The 22,630-nt window shown below is 40.4% G+C and overlaps 1 protein-coding gene across 15 annotated transcripts in view; it reads left to right on the plus strand.

Annotated features, from left to right (window-relative positions):
* The window catches only part of LOC138947648 (CLIP-associating protein 1-like), a 239,753-nt gene that overhangs the window by 163,716 nt on the left and 53,407 nt on the right, over nt 1–22,630 (plus strand). For 11 of the 15 annotated variants that reach the window (XM_070319156.1, XM_070319159.1, XM_070319157.1 and 8 more), the window contains 6 exons: nt 6,124–6,231; nt 12,054–12,215; nt 14,108–14,220; nt 14,505–14,615; nt 17,504–17,607; nt 20,754–20,817. In XM_070319156.1, the coding sequence (XP_070175257.1) occupies nt 6,124–6,231; nt 12,054–12,215; nt 14,108–14,220; nt 14,505–14,615; nt 17,504–17,607; nt 20,754–20,817 (662 nt within the window). Of the gene's footprint in view, nt 1–2,207; nt 3,802–6,123; nt 6,232–12,053; nt 12,216–14,107; nt 14,221–14,504; nt 14,616–17,503; nt 17,608–20,753; nt 20,818–22,630 lie in introns of those variants that run through there. The other 4 variants (XM_070319164.1, XM_070319168.1, XM_070319169.1 and 1 more) reach the window with 2 other exon arrangements.

Consider the following 22,630-nt stretch of genomic DNA (forward strand, 5'->3'; position numbering starts at 1 on the left):
TGCTGGGGGGGGGGGGGGGGGGGGGGGGGATGTATATATTGGACAAATTTATAATTGGACAAAGTTATGAAAAGGTAGATAGGATTTTACGCTGACAGGTAGATCAACATGTACAAAGGTTTTGGGAATGATTTGAAACAAGACCAGTAAGTGAGACTGAAACACTTGATAATTTGATAATTACTTTATGATCAGGTTGGAGGTTTAATGACAGCAAACTCAGGGATCAGGGGCACTGAAAATTTAAAAGAAACTAGGTTCAACCAAGCGGATAATTTGAGGGATTAATTCTTTGAGCAGACCCAGTGTACTAGCACCTTAACAAGCCTTATAAAGGGGTGGGCATTGCAGAATGAGATGAATGTGTCTAGGTGGAGGGGTTCGTTATAGCTGGCAGGGTCTGGTTGATAAGTTTTGGCCCTTGTCAGGTTTTAAGCAGGTTCACAGTCAATAGGGCCTGGGTCAAACGTTTTGCTCTGTTTTCTTTTCACTGTGGACAGACCCCTGGTGTTTTTCTGCCCTTTGCCTCCTGCTACCCCACTCAAGTCCTCTCTCAAAGGCCACAGCTTGTTACAAGGGCCTAGAGCCCAGTTTTCTACTCACTTCTCTTAGTGCTTCACTCACAGGGGATGGAAATGCAGGCATGCTTCTGAGGACAAGTTTGTTGTTCTGACTCAGTGTTACATCAACAACTTGTAGTATTAGGTTTCTGTGTTCGGATTTGATCTGTGAGCTCATTTTGGGAAAAAGGCTGGAGAAAATGTGAACCTTTTCAAGAGTGTGTACTGTTTTGTGTAGTTTGATCAAGTGTCCTTTTAAAAAAAGTGTCCACAACCATTTCTTGGAGTTTTAAAGGGACTGCTTTTCTGCTGTTGGAACTGTGCAGTCTCAGGTGTTTCAGAGTCAAATAAAAAGTGTTGGTGAAATACCCTGAAAGGTAGGTGCTTGTTGTGGTGGCCCCACCACATGGGGTGGCTGAAGATCCATAGCCTACCCCTGAGGGGTATTATAGACTGATAGGGTACCTGTGGTGTGAGTAGATTGAGTGTTCTGAATGAGTCATAGCGCACTGTGAGATATATGTCATCTTCAAGGTTGCTTGTTTGCAGTCGTACATGTTTTGTGTTACCTTGAATTATGCAGTTCTGTGAATTGTGCTCTTTTGAAATGTGGAACAGTAATCTTTGGTGACATCACGGTTTATAATGTAAGTGACAAACACTTCTGGAGAGTTGATTTAATTAATTTTGGAGGAGTACTAGGTCTTCTGATGACAGTTTAAAGTGGAAATGTAAAATTGTGCGCCAGAAGGATTGCCATTTTTGGAATGTGTTGATGTAATTATTTTTGGGGTAATCACTGTTTTTTAAATTTTCTCAGTTAACTTGTCATCTAACTGAATGTCACAGTGTGATATAATAAGCCAGCAAGAAATCATGCAACCATGTCTGAAGTGGTAGCTGGTAATACATGTAGTTGCGGATAGAAGTTTCCAGTCTGCTGCAATTAAGCAGTGAAATGTGAATTTAAGAATTTCAAAGGAAACATAGTTAAAAAGCGGTTACCTTTGAGTAGCTCCAGAGTAAAGATTACAAGGGGTCCTAGTTAGGAGCGGAAAGAAGAATGCAGTGCAGTAGTCAACATCTGTTATCACTGCTATGAGGACTTTAATTACATGAAGGTGTTTGAATTTACCTTTGTAGCATGCACAGCACAGTGAATACCCCCAGTCCAGGTGTCAAAAGGGTACCCGTTTGAGGGAAACGGCAGGGGAAGATATGAGGGCAGGAATTTCTGTGTTGTGCTAAGAAAAGTGGAAAGCAAGTTCACTACAGCATAACCTTGTGGTGTTTACCTTGTGTCAAAAGTTGATTTACACACTGCAGGAGAGGACTGAATGCCTTTACCAAGGGGCACGCCCCATCAAGTAGGTCAGGTTTTTCAAGAGTGGAGGAGCAAGTTATAAAAGTATAATGAAGGATAATGTGTCACTGAGTGGAGTTGAAAGCGTGCTACACTACATAAAGAGGGAATTACATGTTTGATGGACTGCTAAGGAACTGTGAAGGCGTACTGAATAAGCTATTTCAAAACAGTGCCTCATGCTGAACAACTTTCAGGAAGAAAAACACTTATACAAGTCAAGTCTATCATTTTAATTACATAGTTTGTTACTGCCTACACCATAATACATTTAGGTTCATGGACTTAGTGAAAATCTGAAATGTATGGCATAATCTCAGTGTTGGTCAAGAAAGGAAACTTGATTCTTCAAAGAATTGTGTAAACTAAAAATGTGTCCCCTTGAGTCATGGGATTACGATTATGATCTAGATTCAAGTATTTTTGTCTTATAAAGTGTTGGGTTTTTTCCCCGTTTCAGTGAAGACAGGAAAGTCTTGAATTAGTTTGAAACCTATGCGACTATGTTATACAAAGAACATGAACATACAGTTCCACCAGTACCATGTCTTTCTGTGGACACCCCACTGCCCCAAGTCAGCAGATGTGAAAGACAATGGTGCCGCAACCAACATAGAAGTTGGAAGAGCAGAAATTGAAGCCGTTTTGGAAAGCAGTGGTAGAGTGGAGAATGGAATAGTCCAATGTATACACCACAGAGTGACGAAGATGACAGAATGCCGGATAGGGGCAGGGCATTGTCAAAATGGGACACTTTCACTGGACTCAACCGCTCAGCTCTTGACAACCATTTGGATGAAAACAACGAGGAATTCAGTGACGCTGCTCTGGGAATCTCAAGCCCGAGAAGGACTGCGTCAAAGATTGCAGATGGTGGTGACAGTGGTAGTGTGTGTGTGGTGGTGGGGGCCAGAGTGCCAGGACGACAGTGCAGCCCGTGGCGGCAGCGCCGTGTCAGTCCTGGCAGAAACTTCAGCCCTGGTCGACATCTCAGTCCTGGTAGAAATCTCAGTCCTGGTAGACACTTAAGTCCCAGGGAACTCAGCTGTGGTAGGCTTGAAGTCACAGACCTTGGCCCTCGTGGTTACTCCAATGCGGAAGTATTGTATACAGGTCCTGATTTTCTGGATAAAAACGTTGTCACAGCATCACAGGCAAACAGTGGCAAACCGGCAGCATTTGACACAGAGTGGGATGATGGCAATGATAGTATTATCACAACTAGTTCAAGAACGGGCAGATCAAGATGGGCAGGATGCAATACAGATGGTAATAGAGGTGGAGATGTTGGGACTCTTACAGATACAAGGACAACAGGAGATGAGACATCTACAGACTGTGAAGAGCCCAACAAACTCACAGCTGGTCACAAAACACACTATCACAGGTTGGAGAGAGCGTGGAGCTTGTATGCCTCACAGCAAGAACTGGACACTGCAGGCCTTGCATCGCCTACTCCTTCTCATTCTTACAACCCTCCTCATTCTTCATCGCAAAAGTTCTCCCACTCTGACAATTTCCCGTCATGCACCAGGTCCTCAAGTTCTATGGGGTCAAGGTCAAAACTGTCCGGGAAGTGTGATTCGGAGGACAGTGTTTTTTCCGATGTGTTTGAACAGAACGTGACGTCCTTCCCGACACCTGGGACTGACCAGTGCAAACATGATCATGTTGATTATACAGAAGTTGTCAGAGAGCGCACTCAGTCGGAAATCCATGAGCACCACAGTGAGGGTGATGATCATTTGAAGCTGGTGCCCAGTCTTCGGCGTGCAAGGTCCAAGTCAGAATCAGCCAAGTCAGATGATGGGGAGAAGGCCCACAAACCAAGCAAATCTGTGCACTTTTCTATTTTCCCCTATGTCCGCGAAATTCCAGGTACCCAATTTGTGTTAACCCCTTCTTTGTTTTTCAACTGATTCCTTTACAATGAGGTGTTCTTTTCTCTCTTTTCTACTGCCTTTCTTCTCTGCTTCCAGCTTTACAAGAATATAAGTCTCATTGCCTGTCAACGTAAATTTTACCAGGGGAAAAGATGTTAGCAGCTCGATTTAAGTTACAGAACATTTACCCCAAAGACTTTTTAAACACAAGAGCCAAAGCTGACTTTTGCCCCATCCAGGTATGTGACCCAGATCTAATCTATTGTCCTGCAAATCTCCCAGCTGATCTCTAATGTGATTAGTCCATACCTGAGTGCTGAGAGCCATAATACTTAAGCCACTTGCTTTTCGTGTCTTGGTCGATTTTTATGCCATTCTGATTCAGAGGATTACGAACGAACAGGCGAGCTAGGTGAATTGAGAGGCGCCAAACACATGTTTTTACACAGTGATTTTTGGAAACCATGCATGAGAGAAAGAGAGAGAGAGACTGACTGATTGAATTTATGAGTGAATGAAGGTTGACTAAATTTGATCCTTTTTCAAGAACATTTTTTACACATTTCGTCGTTTCTTCCTTTTTACATTTAGTCAAGTTTTGACTAAATGTTTTAACATAGAGGGGGGAATCGAGACGAGGGTCGTGGTGTATGTGTGTGTGTGTGTGTGTGGAGCGATTCAGAGTAAACTACTGGACCGATCTTTATGAAATGTTTCATGAGAGTTCCTGGGAATGATATCCCCAGACGTTTTTTTCATTTTTTCGATAAATGTCTTTGATGACGTCATATCCGGCTTTTTGTAAAAGTTGAGGCGGCATTGTCACACCCTCATTTTTCAATCAAATTGATTGAAATTTTGGCCAAGCAATCTTCGACGAAGGCCGGACTTTGGTATTGCATTTCAGCTTGGAGGCTTAAGAATTAATTAATGACTTTGGTCATTAAAAATCTGAAAATTGTAATTAAATTTTTTTTTATATAAAACGATCCAAAATTACGTTTATCGTATTTTTCATCATTTTCTGATTCCAAAAACATATAAATATGTTATATTCGTATTAAAAACAAGCTCTGAAAATTAAAAATATAAAAATTATGATTAAAATTAAATTTCCGAAATCGATTTAAAAACTATTTCATCTTATTCCTTGTCGGTTCCTGATTCCAAAAACATATAGATATGATATGTTTGGATTAAAAACACGTTCAGAGAGTTAAAAAGAATAGAGATATAGAAAAGCGTGCTATCCTCCTCAGCGCAACCGCTACCGCGCTTTTCTGGATTGTTAATTTCACTGCCTTTGCCACGAGCGGTGGACAGACGATGCTACGAGTGTACGGTCTTGCGGAAAAAATGCAATGCGTTCAGTTTCATTCTGTGAGTTCGACGGAGCTTGACTAAATGTTGTATTTTCGCCTTACGCGACTTGTTCTTCTTCTTTTGTTTGTTGTTGCCTTCCTTCACCTCTTCCCCCATCTTCACCCCTTTCATGTTCTCAGAAAAGTGGAGATTAATATGCATCTGACAAACACACAAACTGTATTTTTCAGAATTGATCTCAATACTTATCTTAGGTCCCCCCTCTAGAAATTATTCAAAACTGACTAACTTGCCTGTCAAAAATGTTTAGAAGGCAGGTATTTTGATACCATGCTTTGTAGTTCAGAAACACTTAAGTGTCCCCAGTTCTTAGCTATTTCTTATAACGTCTGTGCTTTGTTTCTGTCCTTTAAAACATGTATTCCCTTTAAAACTAAATTATCCCCATAAGACTGCAGAATATAGTACTTCAAGTAAAGATTAAGCTTGAAGTGACCCATGCTGCAGGGATATTTTAGCATATAGGAACATACCTTTGTCACTGATCAATCCTGTGTTGGGGACAGATAGTGTTTGTGCTTTTGGGACAACAAAAACACCTCATAAGGGACAACAAAAACACTTCTTTCCACAATTAATTTAATTTTGAGTAGTTTGTTTGTTTGTTTGTTTGTTTGTTTAGGTGTATATTCAAAGGTCATACTGTAGCAAAAACGTTTTCTACTGAATGAACAAATCATTGTTTGTTATGTTTCTGTCTATTGTTATGTTTTGGGTTCATGCTAAATTTCAAAACACAACATAACAACAAATAATTTTCATGAAGAAAGACAAGAACATGTTGAAAATAGAAGTGTAGAATTTTTTTTGTTACTTTGAGTTTCGCTTTGATGGGTTGTCTCTCTTTGCTGACAGCTTACTCCCCTTTGCCGCCAAGGTGTGTGAGCTTGCTTTTCTCCGCTTTTGACGCTGACCTTTGCAGTTTTGTTTGCAGCGCGGCAGAAAACCAGCAGTTTGGGGGCTAGTAGGGCGGTTTCTAGTCTTGTCACTCCCGAGCGGAGCGGCAGAACTCGATCCAGGATAGGCGTTTCCCAATCCCAGCGTGAGTACAGGGCCCGCTTACCTCCCTTGCACCTCCAGTCAATCCTTGTGATCTCCCCTTTACCTTTTTATGCTTCTGCTTGTGTTACCCTTATTTGCCCCTGATTTACCTTTCCCCTTGTACAGAGAATGGGTGACCGGTGATCTGGGTAGCTGGCATGAAGAGTTACTGCTTTGTTTATTGCTTGATGTAGAGATTTTTGACAGTCATCAGTCACCTGCTACATTTGGACGTTATAATTATTAAAAAAAAAACTGAAAAGAATTTGCAGGGACAATTATTTTCTATTTGAACCTGTAATCTTTTAAAATAGTTGTGGGTGATGTTCTTTTCAAGTTTGACGCTTGAATGTTACCTCTAAATCTAATGCATGGACTAAGATTTCTTAACCCTTCAAACAGCATTGTGCATGCTTTTTTTTTTTCAAAATAAAGAACAAAATACTTGTCTTATCAAATGCTGAAAAAGAAGCCTATCAATTTATGTTGGACTAATTTTCATTATAATTCAATAATGTTCACAATGAAAACAGAACCACTTCTGCCCCATTCCCTTTTCACCATCACCATCATTTTTTCGTCATGTATATGATCCAGAAAACTCCACTCTCATTGGATGCTGTACCGCTGGAACAATGAAAGGATGACATATGATCATTACACCCCCGGTATAGGGGTGTGTATAGGATTCGGTCGATGTGTTTGTTTGTTTGTTTGTTTGTGTGTGTGTTTGTGTTCGCATATAGATCTCAAGAATGAACGGACCGATCGTCACCAAACTTGGTGAACAGGTTCTATACATTCCTGAGACGGTCCTTACAAAAATTGGGACCAGTCAAACACACGGTTAGGGAGTTATTGGTGGATTAAGATTCTACAAGGACTTATAGAGGGACATATTAATGGTCAAAGGGAAATAACCTTCTCAGTTGGTGGCAGTGAGAATGGTTATTTCCCTTTGACCAACGGGGGTGTTTTTCCTACCTCGGAGGAATTTCTTGTTTCTTCTTGATCCCACAATCAGTTTCACATATCTGGAGGCATCGTTTTTATTTTCTTCCCAGCACCTTTATAGCTTTCCAGGTCCCAGAAGAGCACTTTTTTTTTATCAGCTTGTATATATTTCTTACACCCACAATATCCTAAAAAATATCAAAGATGAATATTTTTGTACATTTTACCCAATATGAACTGTATTCACACCCAGGGACACCACATTAACATCAATGTGATCATTGTGTATCTGTCATATATATATTGGTATCACAGTTCCATGAATAATCCTAATTTATGGTATTTTCTTCTTTTTTTTTTAATCCTTATTATCACAAGCAGGCCAAGGAAGCCTTTATCGGACCACAGGTGTTAGAACCTCTGCATGCCAGCTTGCATTTAACATGTTTACAGTCTTTTCATTGCCAGTTGATGTCTTTCAGCACAAATATTTGTTCTTAAATGAAGGCTTTACCTGTCTGTAATGATGTCCAGCTGATTGCCTGCATAAGCCGCAGGTTTTTTTTAGAGGTTTAAAATCATTTAAAGTGATTACTGAGTCACATGGTTTTAATGTTATGTTCTGTATTTCTGACTCTCCTTTGAAGGCCAGCCTGCATCTATCATTCTGGGGTTTTCTGAGATCCTGTGGATCCTCTTTGCTCATGAGCATTAAAATTACATGTAACTCTTTCAGCTCCATCCGTTCCACTTTTAGATTTCTAGTGGACTTTTGTACTACTGCCAGTCCCACAAAATCTTATCATATTGGTCTTAAGCTGCTTATACAAGTTTATGACATTTTAAACCAGTAGAGCATTTGACATTTGTTTTTATAATAAAAGCTAAAAATAAAAAGAATCATTTGTTTATTTTACAAGTAAAATGGCTGAGGTATGCTATCGCTAAGCTGTGACATTGAAGTTGTAAGGGGTTAAAAAAAAAAAAAAATGTATCATGGGAATGAAGACGTCTGACTTTTGGGCATAGATAGTACTGACTGTTCAACTGGGCTTCTTCAAGAAAGATAACATTCTTGGTGATGGTATAGGTCCCAGACCAGGGTGACAATTAAGCTTATCACTGGCAATCTTATCATTGTGCCTGGGACATGTCCACCTCTGCAGTTGTTCCTTTACCTTCAGAGGAGAACTTTGACTGGTCCAGAAAGTAAAGAGGGTTATTTAAACGGAATGATTTCAGAAACATAATGACATACTTGAAATCTGTCCAGTGTGTTTCTTTAAAGGTTGACGTTGAAGGGCCCCATTATTTTCATTTGTCAGTAACTCTGATCATCCTTCTGATAGTGATGCAGTGTTAAAAATCTTGTTTGTTCGTTTTCAGAAAAGCATATTTTTAACTTGTAAATTTTTTGGGCAAGTTTCACCTTCAACCATAGATTGAAAGAAGTCTTTTTAAGGGTTTCAGGGTTCAATGAGATGTTTAAAGCTAAGCTACATATGATTAAGAGAGGCTGTATTTTGTGAAAACGGAAGGGCCATTTTCTTTCAAAAGAATATTGCGGAGAATGTTTGTTTGTACAGCAGACTTCCACTAACTCGTGGTCCACTAAATCGCGAATTCGGCTATATCGCGGAGACCTCTTGGACCCTGAAAAAAACAGGACTGACCTTAAAAAAAATTAGTCACGTAAAGGCCAAACAATAGCACAGATCATGAAAAAATGTTCTATCATAACCACGCTATCTCTCTCTGGGTCCGATGGCCGTTCATCATGCAGTAAATTGTCATTTCATCTTATCAGTCTCTCTCTCTTTCTCTCCCTCAGTCTCTCCAAATAGTGTTCTACGTGTGTGTGTGTTTTCAGGTTGTGTACATTACGGGTTGATCGAGACCTGCGAACAAAAGAAAAACAAACCTTTCACGCGCACGTGCCCCACTCAGTCAAGAACTTTCATGCCACGATCGGTATCGTCAAATTGGCCAGTGCCTATGGAGGTTAAGTGTCTGACCAGTCAGGCGTGCAGTTGAACACTCGAGTCCAGCTAATTGCGATCTCTGCTAGACGGTCCGGGTGGCCACAGGCGCCAATCAAGTGCTTAAACTGCGCTTCAGTCTTCTGCAATCTAGTCAGGCATGCAATTTAACACTCGAGTCCCGCTAATCGCGATCTCAGCTAGACGCCCCGGATTTTCTACTGGCGCCATGAAGTGCTTCAGCTTCTTGCGTTATAGCAGGTGGCAGAAAAAGCAAACAATCAAAGAAGAAATCTACATGCTTTCTGCCAAAGACAAAACGCGTGTCAACTCAGACTCGCACAAAGAAAGCAAAACAAAACAAAAAAAGCTTATCCATGTAACTGACACATCTAAAAACGTAAACGTCAACCAATGATTTTGATCCACCAATCATTCTCATCTAACTATCGTTGGTGTCAGAAAAGACTGTGTGTGATAAAGTCAGTGTCTGTGTGTCAGAGACAGTGTGTGTGCGTGCGTGCGTGCGTGCGTGCGTGTTGATAAAGTAACAAGTGCGCGTTTCCAAACGAAATAAAATAATGTGGTAATTCACCATGGCTTGCGTTCTGTTCATTGTCAGTTAGTGTGTGTGTGTGCAGCAGTGAGTCGCTATACGCATACAGTGTACGTCTGTGTCTGTCTGTGTCTGTAAGTTTGTGACGACGTATGAGTCGGAGAAAAAAGAAAAGAAATCGTCATCTGCTGATAAAAGAAAACGTGTCATCGCAGTTAATCTTTTGAGAACTTAGTTGCCAACAGAAGCGTCACACTTGCGAGAACCGCAGTAACACATACACATGAACATGGTAGCACAACCACATTCCAGGCGTGCGTGCGCACGCGCACACACACACACGCATGCACATACACACATGCACGCACACACACACATGCACTCACACGGCAAACGCACACACGCCAACGTGATGCTCACAGGCTTTTTGTGACCAACAAGGGAAATAACCGCGTTTTTCTCTGACTCAGAAGAGAACGGTTTCTTCCCTTTAATTGGACCCCAAACTGCATCGCGAATCGGATATATCGCGATCAAAAATCTTTGGACCCCAAAGACCGCGAGTTAGTGGAAGTCTGCTGTAGTATCATGGTATTTTTGTTAAAATATGTAGATACGATCAACTTTTCCCTTCCTTTTCCCCTTCCTCTGTGACCGTTACCTACCCGCTTGACCAAAAAGTATTCATACTGTTTGTGATTTTACTTTAGACACTGATTTCAGCAATGCATGTTTTTCAAATGTGTCAGAATGTTGTGACTTTTATCTCAAGTAATTTGCATTTTGGGATGTGCTCCTATTGGCCATTGCCTGTTCGTATTTGTCAAGCTTTGTTATACTGCAATGTTGCCCTGCCAATGGTAATGTCTTTGAGCATGCCGATTTCATGTGCCCTTTCAACTTGATGCATGCATTCCCTTTATGGTGAAAGGTTAACATACAGTGGAACCCCCTTTTTAAGACTCCCGTTTAAGCCCTGCCCCCCCCCCCCTTTTTTTTTTAGGTTTTAAGAGGGAGGTTCCACTGTATTCAGATGGTATGGTAATCTAGTCTTTATTATTTTGGTTAAATCTGCATGCAATCAGTTAGTTGTTGCTGCCAGTGTATGTCTCAGTGCCTGGAGTATAATGAAACTGAACAGATGTTTTATTCTCGTTGAGTGTAGTTGCTTTCAAACTTTTACAGCTCTTTAACATTTATATCCACAGTTTCCAGGAATATTTACTAATTTAGCATGGTGCAAAACACTTATTGAATGCAGCTAAATGCATTTTCTCTTTTTCTGTCTCTGACTGTATAGCGTATACAAGTAAGTACAGGTTGAGAGTCAGAGAGTTCTGTAATTATCTGAATAACTTTTTTACATTTTTTAATTCATTTTTGCTGTTGTTTTCAAATTCATGCATTTTGATAATGAATGGTTAATTCGTTGATAAGTTAACTGAAATTGTTGATGATAACTTAATGTACAAGCTTTCATTACATAATTCTGTAACAATAACTTACTTGCTGTTTTTCCTAATGCATGTGTTGCACTCTTCTGGTTTCTGTGCACATAAAATGCTTAACAGTCATCTAGAATTTAAATGATATGAAGAACAGGTCATTCATTTATGTTTAATACAAACATATACTAAAAAGTCAGTGTTTTGATGAAAGAGAATTAGATAGCTTTACTATAAATTCGAATGACAACTGGACATCATTTCTTGAAGAGTGCGAAGAGGAATTTCTTACTTTTATAATCATGCATTACTGAAGTGAACATCTTGATCAGGGTTTCTTCTTTGCTTTGATGTTGTTGTCCTATTTGTGCTGTGGTGTTTTTCTGTTGTTAGTTTTTTAATTTTTCCTTCAAGTGATATTAGTTGTACATTCCACAGAGTCTGTGGTGTTTTTTTCTGGTTAGCTTTTCAATGTTTCCTTTGAGTAGTAATAAGTGGCAAAACTCATGTAGTGAATGAGAAAAAACATGAAAAGAGGAAGAAACATTTGGACTAACGAGTTTGGGGTATTACATGTTTTCACTGCTGCTTGTGCTTTTTGAATTGTGGGAATAACTAAGAATTATAGACTTAACCTTATGTGCAATGATATTTATTTTCCTGCAGGGTCTTTTGTTAGTATTTTATTTGTAGAGGTATTTTTTTAATTGGTTTCCCACATTTTGGAAAGGATTCTGCAATTTTTATTTGCCTTGATTTTATTTTAATTTTATTTTTTTTGAAATGTCAAGATCCATGCAATCAGCCTGTGGGATGAATAATGCAAGGGTGCAAACAGCACCTATCCTGATTGGGGTTTGAGTAAAATGATGTGTCTGTTGCCTTGCAGCGGGCAGTCGGTCAACATCACCGTCCTCAAGGGGAAGCTACTTGACGCACACAACACACGGGGCAGGTCGCGACCCCATGACCCCCAAGGGCAAACGCAAGTCTGGCATTCCACGCAGTCAGGGAGCAAGCAGAGAGGCCAGTCCAAACAGACATACCTATGGTACGTCACTTTGCCTCTCTCGTCACTTTGCCTCTCTCGTCTCTGCGTCTCTTTGTGTGCTATCCCTGCATCTACCAATATTGAAGCAGGGGTGGTTTGCGTGAGAAAGTACCCAACTGGATGGGATTGGTTTGAATTGGTTGAAACTGGAAGCAAATCCCAAGTTGAGCCAATCTGACCCAGTTGGGCACTTTCACATGCACACCACCACAGACATTTGCTTTCCTTTTCACCTCCTTTCCTAGGGCTTTAGTGTCCAGGTGACAGAGCAGACAAACGCTCATATCAGGCAAACTGTCAGTCCATTCAAAAAAAAAGAATGTGCACACGTGCATGTGTTTATGAATAAAACAGTATATCGAAATTCCTGTATTGTAGGGTTCAGCATAATCGGCAAATAGTCTCCAAACTTCTGAATACACTGTCAAGTTTATAATCATCTGCTGCTGAGAATATCGCACTGGTAAGGGCAAAGGTGTCGTCAGGTAAAATTGTGAAACAATTGACAAGAACTTGATAATAGATAATTGGCCACTGGCGTTGTGTTGCTCAGAGTCCGACCTGGTCACTCCTGACTAGTTACCAGACATGTATTAGCCATGGGCCCAGGAGACCCCTGGCTCAAGTGTTTTTAGAGTAATCAGTGAGTCTTAGTAATGTGTCCGTCTGTATGGGCACACGTCTGTCCATATGTGTGTTCGTCTGTTTGTGAACAACAAATTTAACATTGAGGTTATCTGCTAGAGCTTTGAAATTTTGCACTTAGGGTTTGATGAGCTCCCGACATGACCCCAGTTTAGTTGACCCTCGTCAAATTTTGAGGACTCGCAGCCGATTCATAAAAACTTAACGTTGAGTTTGTTTCCAGATGTTTTAGAAGCTACTATGGTTTTTGTGTATTTTTTTCTTCTATCTCTTTGTTTGAAACTGTGGAGGGTGTTGAGTGTGAGCAGTGATGGTTGTGGAAAGATGGGGATGAGGAATGGGGCAAATTTGTATCTGTTGGATAGTCTTAGGATTGGGTTGATACGGCTCACATAAGGATCACGTTAAGGTCAAAAAGTAGGAAATCAAAGTTCTCTTGAACATTATTTTATGAAGATAGAACTGCAAATATCTTATTTTCAATTCATGTACAGTCGAACCCCCCTTTTAAGACCTAAACAAATCTGAGAAAATCAGGTCTCAAAAATGAGTATAGTACATTTGCACTCTCTCTCTCTCCCAATTAAAAACAAAGCATAAATCACACAACAAGGCAAACCAAACAAAGGACTGGAAATGCCGGCAAGTATGCAACATGTGCAATTAAAAGTTGGTGTGAAAACATTAGACCAACGGCACACACAAAAATCAAACATTGACTGAATGTAAAAAGCATCTCTCAATGAATGGGAGTTTGTGTGTGTTTTTCTCTAATCAATACATTACTACAAGTATATTAAAAAGGAATAAACAAATGATCGATCAACCGACTGGATAATTCCTGCAGAGAAGACGATAAAACCACCCATGATGTCTTCTACTATACTTCTGCACGAATACCCCGCGGGTTGTCACAGTTAGCTAATACTGTATAGCTCGGGAAATGTCCGGGCCATTTGCCCATTAACGGGTACCTAATTAACTCAATCAATGATTCCTCACGTTTTACTCACAGGGTAGATTTAGCCAATGCTGTATCATGAAACACGGAAGGCTTGATACTTGCAGGTATATGGGGGCGGGTTGGCTTTTGGTACCTAAAGAAGTATCATCAAAATTTGTCTGTTGTGTATCTTGTTTGTCCATGTTAACGATCGATAGATCAAGGTTCTAGTGAATGTCTTGTTCTGCCTATATTTAAATACTTTATCAACTAAAATTCTGTGTTGGTGTTATTTGCGTTTCAGGTCGTGAGAGGCGGTTAAGCGGCAGTAAAGTTGCACACGCAGGGCCGGGTCTGATCTCACAGCGAGTGTTGCGACCAGGCTCAGACGTGGAGGATGCCCTACATGATGCTCTGGTCAGTACACTTCTCTTTGGCCACATCAAGCCCAACAGTCGCCACTTTTACCAAATAATTGGTCTTTCAGAGAAGAAGGCCACAGTATACAGGTTGAATCCATCATTGACTCGCCCAGATAGTGTCCCTTGATGTGCCTCTGTGTGTGTGTGTGTGTCTCAGTGTGTGTTGGTGTGTGTGTGTGTCATCCCCTCTCGTTCTTCTTGGATTCACTGATGATTGTTAACACTCGATTATTTTAATGTAAGGGTGGTTACAAGCAAGACTTGTTTGGTTTTGTGCAGTCGCGACCGAGGAAGCGGTACGAAATGTACGACTCAGACGACGCAGCAAGCGAGACATCCAGTGTGTGTTCCGAGCGATCCTACAGCTCCTACAGTGGGCGAACGTCTGAGGTGAGTCCCTGCAGGTGGCTCAGTGTGTGTAAAGCATGATGGCTTGTCATCAAATTGTCATTTGTCTTGGTTCTTGTCGGCCAACCCTAGACCCTATCCCAACTTCTTGCTGCTCAGTGGCACGTACACTATCAGGATTTTCATGGTCAACATACCAAGACCTGCTGGTTTTTATTGGTGTCCATTTGTCAGTCTGTCCCAAGGTCCATTTGCTCCAATAACTTCACAACTGCAGAAGTTTTTAAGATCAAATTTGGAGGAGGACTGCAAAGGCATCTTTCTCATTTTCTTGGAAACTTATGAGAATTTTTAAGGGTAAAGGAACTGACAAACACCAACGAGAACATTAAATAATAAAGTGCAAATTATTACATTTTTCCCCAGAAGCATTTGGATGGGGGGAATGAGCAAGTCGAATGCAAGGTGTTAAACACTTTTCAAGCTTTTTCATGTATCACAGTCTTTTCACATATTTTATATTTGTTTTCTGGTCAGTGTGCATTCACTTTTATAAGATATTTTTATTAATTCAAGTGTATGTTTGCATTTTAGAATAAAAAACATGTGTTGGCCTTGAACGGAAAGGTTGTAACAATGTGAGGACCTTGCATTGGAATTCTCCTCGGATCCGAGGATTTCCGAGAAAAGCTGCACATTTCAGAGCAAAAATTCCTCTTCCGAGAAACAAAAAATGGAGGAAATAAAAAAATTTAAAAAAGACAATCTGCCTAGCATGATCAATGTCTTCCATAAAACTGTCCCTTCATTCAATGAGGTTCTGCCCGCGTGAGTCACTTTTGCAGTTCGAAAGCGCCTACAAGTGGCGAATGCAAAGCGGGCGATCGTTATGTTGAATGCAGTTCAGTAGGGTAGTGTCGCCCGCTTGTGTTAGTACTGTTACTATTGCACAGTTCAAAAGGGAGCCCCGCAAGTAGCGAACGCAAAGTGGGCTATAATTTTGAACACAGATCTATTTCGTGGCATCCATTTCCGCCGTGTTGGTACTAGACGGTGCTGGCTGCGTTCATCCACACTGACTGTATTCAAATAATATTCATTCAATTAAAGGATTAAAATGATGATCCTTGATTACTGCAATACAAAACATGCATTAAATTTGGTCAGGTTTTTTGCTGTGTAAAATTCATGAAACATACTCCAAGAATGCACCAGATTGCACAGATTTTAACCTAGATTTAAAAATAAAATCAGGGGAGCGTGGACCCCCCTATTTTTTCTTTAAATCAATTGGTTTAAACAAAACTTTATTCAATTTTTATTATGACAAAAAAACAATACATGGCTTTTAAAATTACTAACTCAAGCATAGCAGACAAAAAAAAAATGAACGAAAAGCTCAAGTCTCAGGCATGAAAGCGATTAGACAAATTCTGAGAGACTCGCTATAACAAAAAAAGCAACCAGAACAGAAATCACATACACACTGTGCCACACACACACACACACACACACACACACACACACACACACACACACACACACACACACACACACACACACACACACACACACACACACACACACAGAGACAGGATTAGGCACAGATTACACATTATGCCAAGACAAAAACCAGGGATTTTTCATCCACATCTGTTGAGAACAGAAGCCAAAGTCTCTCTTTCTCTGTGTGTTTTCCACCCGATCAGACATCTTCGGATGTTGCCGAGGGTCGTTACGTCAAGGTATTGTGAGCCCATTGTGGATGTTTCTTCCCCCTTTGAGTTCCATCCGCACCCCATGTGTGTTTCATTCTGTTTAAGATATGCATTTTTGTTGTCTGTTTATAGTTGCAGAGATACTGTCATGTATGTGTCTTAGTTGAAGATGCTGCTTTTTTGTGTAAAACACAGTTAAAACCTAGATGTGAGGTGAAAAACAGATGTAAGAAATGAACTGATGAGTTTCATGAAACCATAAACGTTCAGCATCTTTAAAATGCTGCCAGTTGTGGTCTTTTCAACCAAAAGATAGGTCTTTAGAGACGGAACGATTGCACGTCTTTGTTGCTGTCATTAATTCTTGGGATCATAACTGTGAATGTTGTGAGTCACAATAGACCCTAAACCAGAAATGCTATTGGCTAGCGTGAGTTCCAGTGGCATATTCATTTGTGGTTTTACTTTTAGTGTTTCTTAAAATCCCATAAAAAAAGACTTGAGAAGTTTTAGTGCTATCTTGTTTTGAACTGGTACTTGTCATCTCAGTGGTCTTTGTTTCTGTTCTTTTCTTCTTCTTTTTTAATTTAATTTTTTATTTTATTGGTGATTCTGTGCAGCATTGTCTTACTGTATTCCTTTTCATATGTACCAGAAAACACCAATGAAAGGTGCACCAGTGCACCTAAATGTGTTTGTTTTTTAATAATTATGTGTATTTTCAAAAGGTTGCCACTTTCTTGAATGTATCGTTGTTGGGTTTTTTATTTTATTTTTAGAATGAAGAAGCTTAAAGTACTGATCCTTTCAAAGTTCTTAGTGGAAGTTCTATCTAGTTCATACTCAGATCTGTTGTATTAAGTAAAGTTGAACATAATGTATTTTGTTAAGGCGGCTTACCATGTTGTTGGTTTTCACATAGGATTTATGTGTAATCAGAGTAACTAGGGATTCTTCCACGTTTTTGCCAAAATGTGTGGTTTCTGATGCAACCAGAGCCATTTTTGAAATGATAACTTATGTCAACATTTCTCCTCCTGCCATATTTTCCACCTTTGGCACTTGTTTATAATCTCTTATAGAATACATGATAAGTTAAAGCAGTGTGCAGATTGGTGGTCTGTTAATTATATGAGGCTCAGTTATTTTTGTATGCACAAATACTAGCCAGTGGTTGTTCAACCCATCGTCACTGTCTGTTTTTGCTTTCAGGATATGCAGGAGATAATTGCACTGTTGGGGAGCGGGTCGTACACAGAGAGAAAGGATGGACTCATCTCCCTCACACATCTTTTACGTTCCGGTAGATATCTTAGGTGAGTTGAGGATTGTGGCATTTTGTGTGAGTTGAGGATTGTGGCATTTTGTGTGAGTTGAGGATTGTGGCATTTTGTGTGAGTTGAGGATTGTGGCATTTTGTGTGAGTTGAGGATTGTGGCATTTTGTGTGAGTTGAGGATTGTGGCATTTTGTGTGAGGATTATAAGGCTCCATTGTTTAAGAGACGCAGTGAACTGCCAGGAGATCCTCTATGTAATAAAGAAACCGTCTGTGTCATATCCTGACTATACACTCAGTCAGGTGGAATCTGTACACTTGGTACTGTGTCCCATGCAACCCCCTCCTTCTCCAAAGGTGAATTTGGTATTCACTGCAGTATGGTACTTCCAGCTGAGTGAAGATTGGTCTGACTAACAAAATTGTCCTTTGGACCTGCAGCTGCTTGCACCCTGAAAATTCCACCTTCATAGTATTGCTTCCTTCAGCATCCAATTTCATGCGCCTATTTATTATAAGAAAAGAGTTTGATGCATCAGTGGCTTGGGAAAATTATGTACACCATCTGTACCGGTGTCACTAAAAGTCAAAAAGACGCGAAAAGACAGCAAATAGATACGAAAAGACGCACAAATACACGAAAACACACCTTTGACCCTTTCACCACTGACACTCACACAGTGCATTCACACCTTCTTGTAACAATCACCTCCTCACTTTTCTTTTCTTTATTTGGTGTTTAACGTCGTTTTCAACCATTCAAGGTTATATCGCGACGGGGAAAGGGGGGAGATGGGATAGAGCCACTTGTCAATTGTTTCTTGTTCACAAAAGCACCAATCAAAAATTTGCTCCAGGGGCTTGCAACGGAATTCGCTATCTCTTAAATGAGGCTTTGATCTGAGCGCATCAAACATTCCCACACGAACGTGTTATCAGCGGCTACCCCGGGTAACTCATAAAAGTTACGCAACTGACCACACACCAGCTGAGCTGGTATTCTATCCATCCGATCCGACAAAGGAATTAACATCTACTTGACAAAACGCCGATTCCCCCAACATACCCAGTCAAGCTGGCGGCACATTACATTACGACCACCTGGGGCCCAAGCGATCCGTTTTTGGCGAGCTTTTCACAAATGACCGCCCACTTCAAACAGATAAGGACTTCCTCGTATACACACACACGCACACACAAGCTCATACACACTTACACACACTTACACACACACACACACACACATACACACACACACACACACACACACACACACACACACACACACATGCGAGAGAGAGAGGGAGAGGAAGAGAGAGAGAGGAAGAGAGAGAGAGAGAAAGAGAGAGAGAGTGTGCATGTTTTGATGATTGTTTATATTAAATCACCAATCTCGACTAAAAACAGTTACATGTACCAGGACTTTTCATGTCTTTTCGCGTCTTTTTGCGTCTTTTCGCGTCTTTTCGCGTCTTTTTGCGTCTTTTCGCGTCTTTTCGCGTCTTTTCGACTTTTAGTGACACCCATCTGTACTATTAGAAAAGTCTGCCTTGACAAATTTGTGTTGTCAGTACTTGTGTTTTGTGTTTCAAAAATAGGTGATGGCATGAAGCATAGGCAAGGCCATTGTGTGTACATTATTAGTTTCCTCTCGGTAGTCGATTTCATGAACCCTTTCATCAGTAGCGGGGAAACAAATTATTGCACCCTGTATGAGAAAATTTCATTTTTAGGATTGCTGTATGCCTCACATGAACATCTTCGGTTTTACCTATTTTCCTTCAGTGCTCATTGCGAATTCCCCTGTCATAAAATAAAGAGTGTCCGCACAAAATGCAGTGGAAAAGTCCATCTTGAGCTTGTAATATTTTCTGTTGATGCATTTTGCTTGCGTCTTTCATCAATACCTTGTTGCTGTACGAAAAGGCATTGGGAATATCGTTAAGCATGGTTTATGTTTCTTTACTGCTGAAATGTCCTGCGCTTTGCGTGAATTAATGTTCCATAACTGCTTTGTGCTGCATGCCCCATTCACATGTAAAGAGCTTTCTTGCATGCTTTTCAGTGGAAAAGTCCATCTTTGAACTTGGTGTTGTTTTTATCAACACTGGAGTTATGCAATGGTCTGAAAGAAATTTCCCCACTGTTACTGGGGCATCCACTACAATGCTTGCTGGATGTTATTCAAATGTTACAAAAACATGCTTTCAATTTCATTGTTTCATGAAGTCTATACCCATGCTAAATAGATAACATGGTTTTTTGACTCACATGCGAAGCAAAAGTGAGTCTATGTACTCACCCGAGTCGTCCGTCCGTCCGTCCGTCCGTCCGGACGTCCGGACGTCCGTCCGTCCGTCCGGAAAACTTTAACGTTGGATATTTCTTGGACACTATTCAGTCTATCAGTACCAAATTTGGCAAGATGGTGTATGATGACAAGGCCCCAAAAAACATACATAGCATCTTGACCTTGCTTCAAGGTCAAGGTCGCAGGGGCCATAAATGTTGCCTAAAAAACAGCTATTTTTCATATTTTTCCCATTTTCTCTGAAGTTTTTGAGATTCAATACCTCACCTATATATGATATATAGGGCAAAGTAAGCCCCATCTTTTGATACCAGTTTGGTTTACCTTGCTTCAAGGTCAAGGTCACAGGAGCTCTTCAAAGTTGGATTGTATACATATTTTGAAGTGACCGTGACCCTGAACTATGGAAGATAACTGTTTCAAACTTAAAAATTATGTGGGGCACATGTTATGCTTTCATCATGAGACACATTCGGTCACATATGATCAAGGTCAAGGTCACTTTGACCCTTATGAAATGTGACCAAAATAAGGTAGTGAACCACTAAAAGTGACCATATCTCATGGTAGAAAGAGCCAATAAGCACCATTGTACTTCCTATGTCTTGAATTAACAGCTTTGTGTTGCATGACCTTGGATGACCTGGTCAAGGTCACATGTATTTTGGTAGGAAAAATGTGTAAAGCATGTGAGTCGTATGGGCTTTGCCCTTCTTGTTTTTTATGTAGTTAATAAGAATATCCAAGTGAATATAAGAGTGGATTCAACTTTAATGATTGTGCAGTTTTTGTTGGTCAGTTTGGGAATTTGATATCTTTAAACCATGGCGCTATTGGGAGATTTTAATCGTTTTATTCATTTTTTATATTTCAGTCGAGTAGAACTGAAGAAAGTGACAGAGGTTTTTACACGCATGTTCCACGACCCCCACAGCAAAGTGAGTTACACAAGGTCGCATTTATCTTTTCTATTTATCTGTTTGATTTTATAAGCTGGCTGCATGTACATTTTGTTATCACAAAAAACAGCCAGGGTCAGTGTGACATTGAGAATAGAGTGATGAATCAATCTGTCCACTTATATGCACACACACACATGCACACACACACACACACACACACACACACACACACACACACACACACACACACACACACACACACACACACACACACACAATTAAAACAGAAATATCAGGAAAGATGGGAGAAGAGCAACAACATCAAAATTACAACAGCACTTCTAGAGCAGAGTATTTGGCTACACATGGCTCATTGGGACCAGCCAAGTGTGCCTCAGTATTGTAGGTGTGTTCAGGTGAAAATAATCCACAAAGGCACAATACAAGTTGTCTTTTATTGGGAGGTGTTCTCTCATTAGAGGGGCCTGACATCACAGGTAGCACTGTACAAATAATACTTTGAGTGTGTGACATGTGGTAGGTAGTATTCATAGTGCCATGTCTAGAGGATGTGTGATATATGCGGTACTGGTAGGTTGTATTCAAAGTGCTATGTCTAAAGAATGCAGGGGCTCACATCCATGAGAGGTGGCATAGGACAAATGTCCTGGACAATGAAAAAGTGATAGGACATTTGTCCTGAACAAAAATAAATCAATAGGACTTTTTTTTCGCAACAAAACGTAAATTTAATTAAAACTTGACTAGTTTCTTGTCACAAAGGTAACAGAACAAATAAAATAACTTTCTTGGTAAAAAGGTGTGACACCCATAGGAATAAGATAAAATAAGATAAGAAAACTTTAATGTCCATTTTCATTTTACACAAACATGGACATTTTTCTTTGGAATGAAGTCGGCCAGCTTGAAACGAAGCCATGCGCGGGGGTGGGGGAGGGTGTAACGTCTTCCTTCGGTCCGAAGTTTCACTTTTTAGAGCGGCAGTTTCATCTAGCTCTGGCTGCTCAGAGGCCGGAGGGAGCTCAGTTTCAGTGGTACTAGCCGCTGATGAGGGCAGAGATTTGAGGGACAAACGCTTCTGGCCTTTTTCTGGCACCAATTTTCGGTTCGGCGGCATGTTGCTTTTTCAGGTTGGAGCATTCCGAGTTGCGACTCTTGGAAGCTCTTTCTCTATAAAAAGCATTCTGATAAGCATCGCTACAGTCCTACGCGAATCTATCAAAATAAGAATACAGAGTTATCTCCCATTATGTTTTTCGCGAGCACTGATCTAAATTTGAGATCAGTGTTCGCGAGACAAAAAAGATTGCAGATTGGCCGACTTCGACAGTGATCTCCGTTCTGTTCTTCACAGTTATGATAAAGACATCGTTCTGAGGTCAAAACAAGTCGAAATTTTGGGACTGCTGCCGGAAGGAGACCGTAATATATGGTTTCATCACTGTCAACTGGTTACAGAAAAAATCGTCTGCTCCAGTGAGCGCCGAAACCAAACGGTTGATTATCATGTGACACTTTTGCCATATTTAGAGTTGTTTGCACAGTAAATACAGCCGCGAAAAATAGCTCGCTTGAAACTGTCTTACATATCAATTCCTTTGTAATTTAAAAATTACAAAACACCATGAAAAATCATTATCGACGATCGCGAATCTGCTTATATCAATAATACATTACAAAAAGCTCTAAATATGTTAAAAAAAAAATCGGTTTCCTTGCCAGACAAGGAAACTCAAGGCATCCTGTCAGGGAGAGAATGAGCCGAACTCATTTTGACCTGAGTTCAGGATGTATAAAAAGCACATAAGGTCTCCCCAATTTTTGTCTG

The sequence above is a fragment of the Littorina saxatilis genome, linkage group LG14, assembly GCF_037325665.1.
Source record: "Littorina saxatilis isolate snail1 linkage group LG14, US_GU_Lsax_2.0, whole genome shotgun sequence".
NCBI lineage: Eukaryota > Metazoa > Mollusca > Gastropoda > Littorinimorpha > Littorinidae > Littorina > Littorina saxatilis.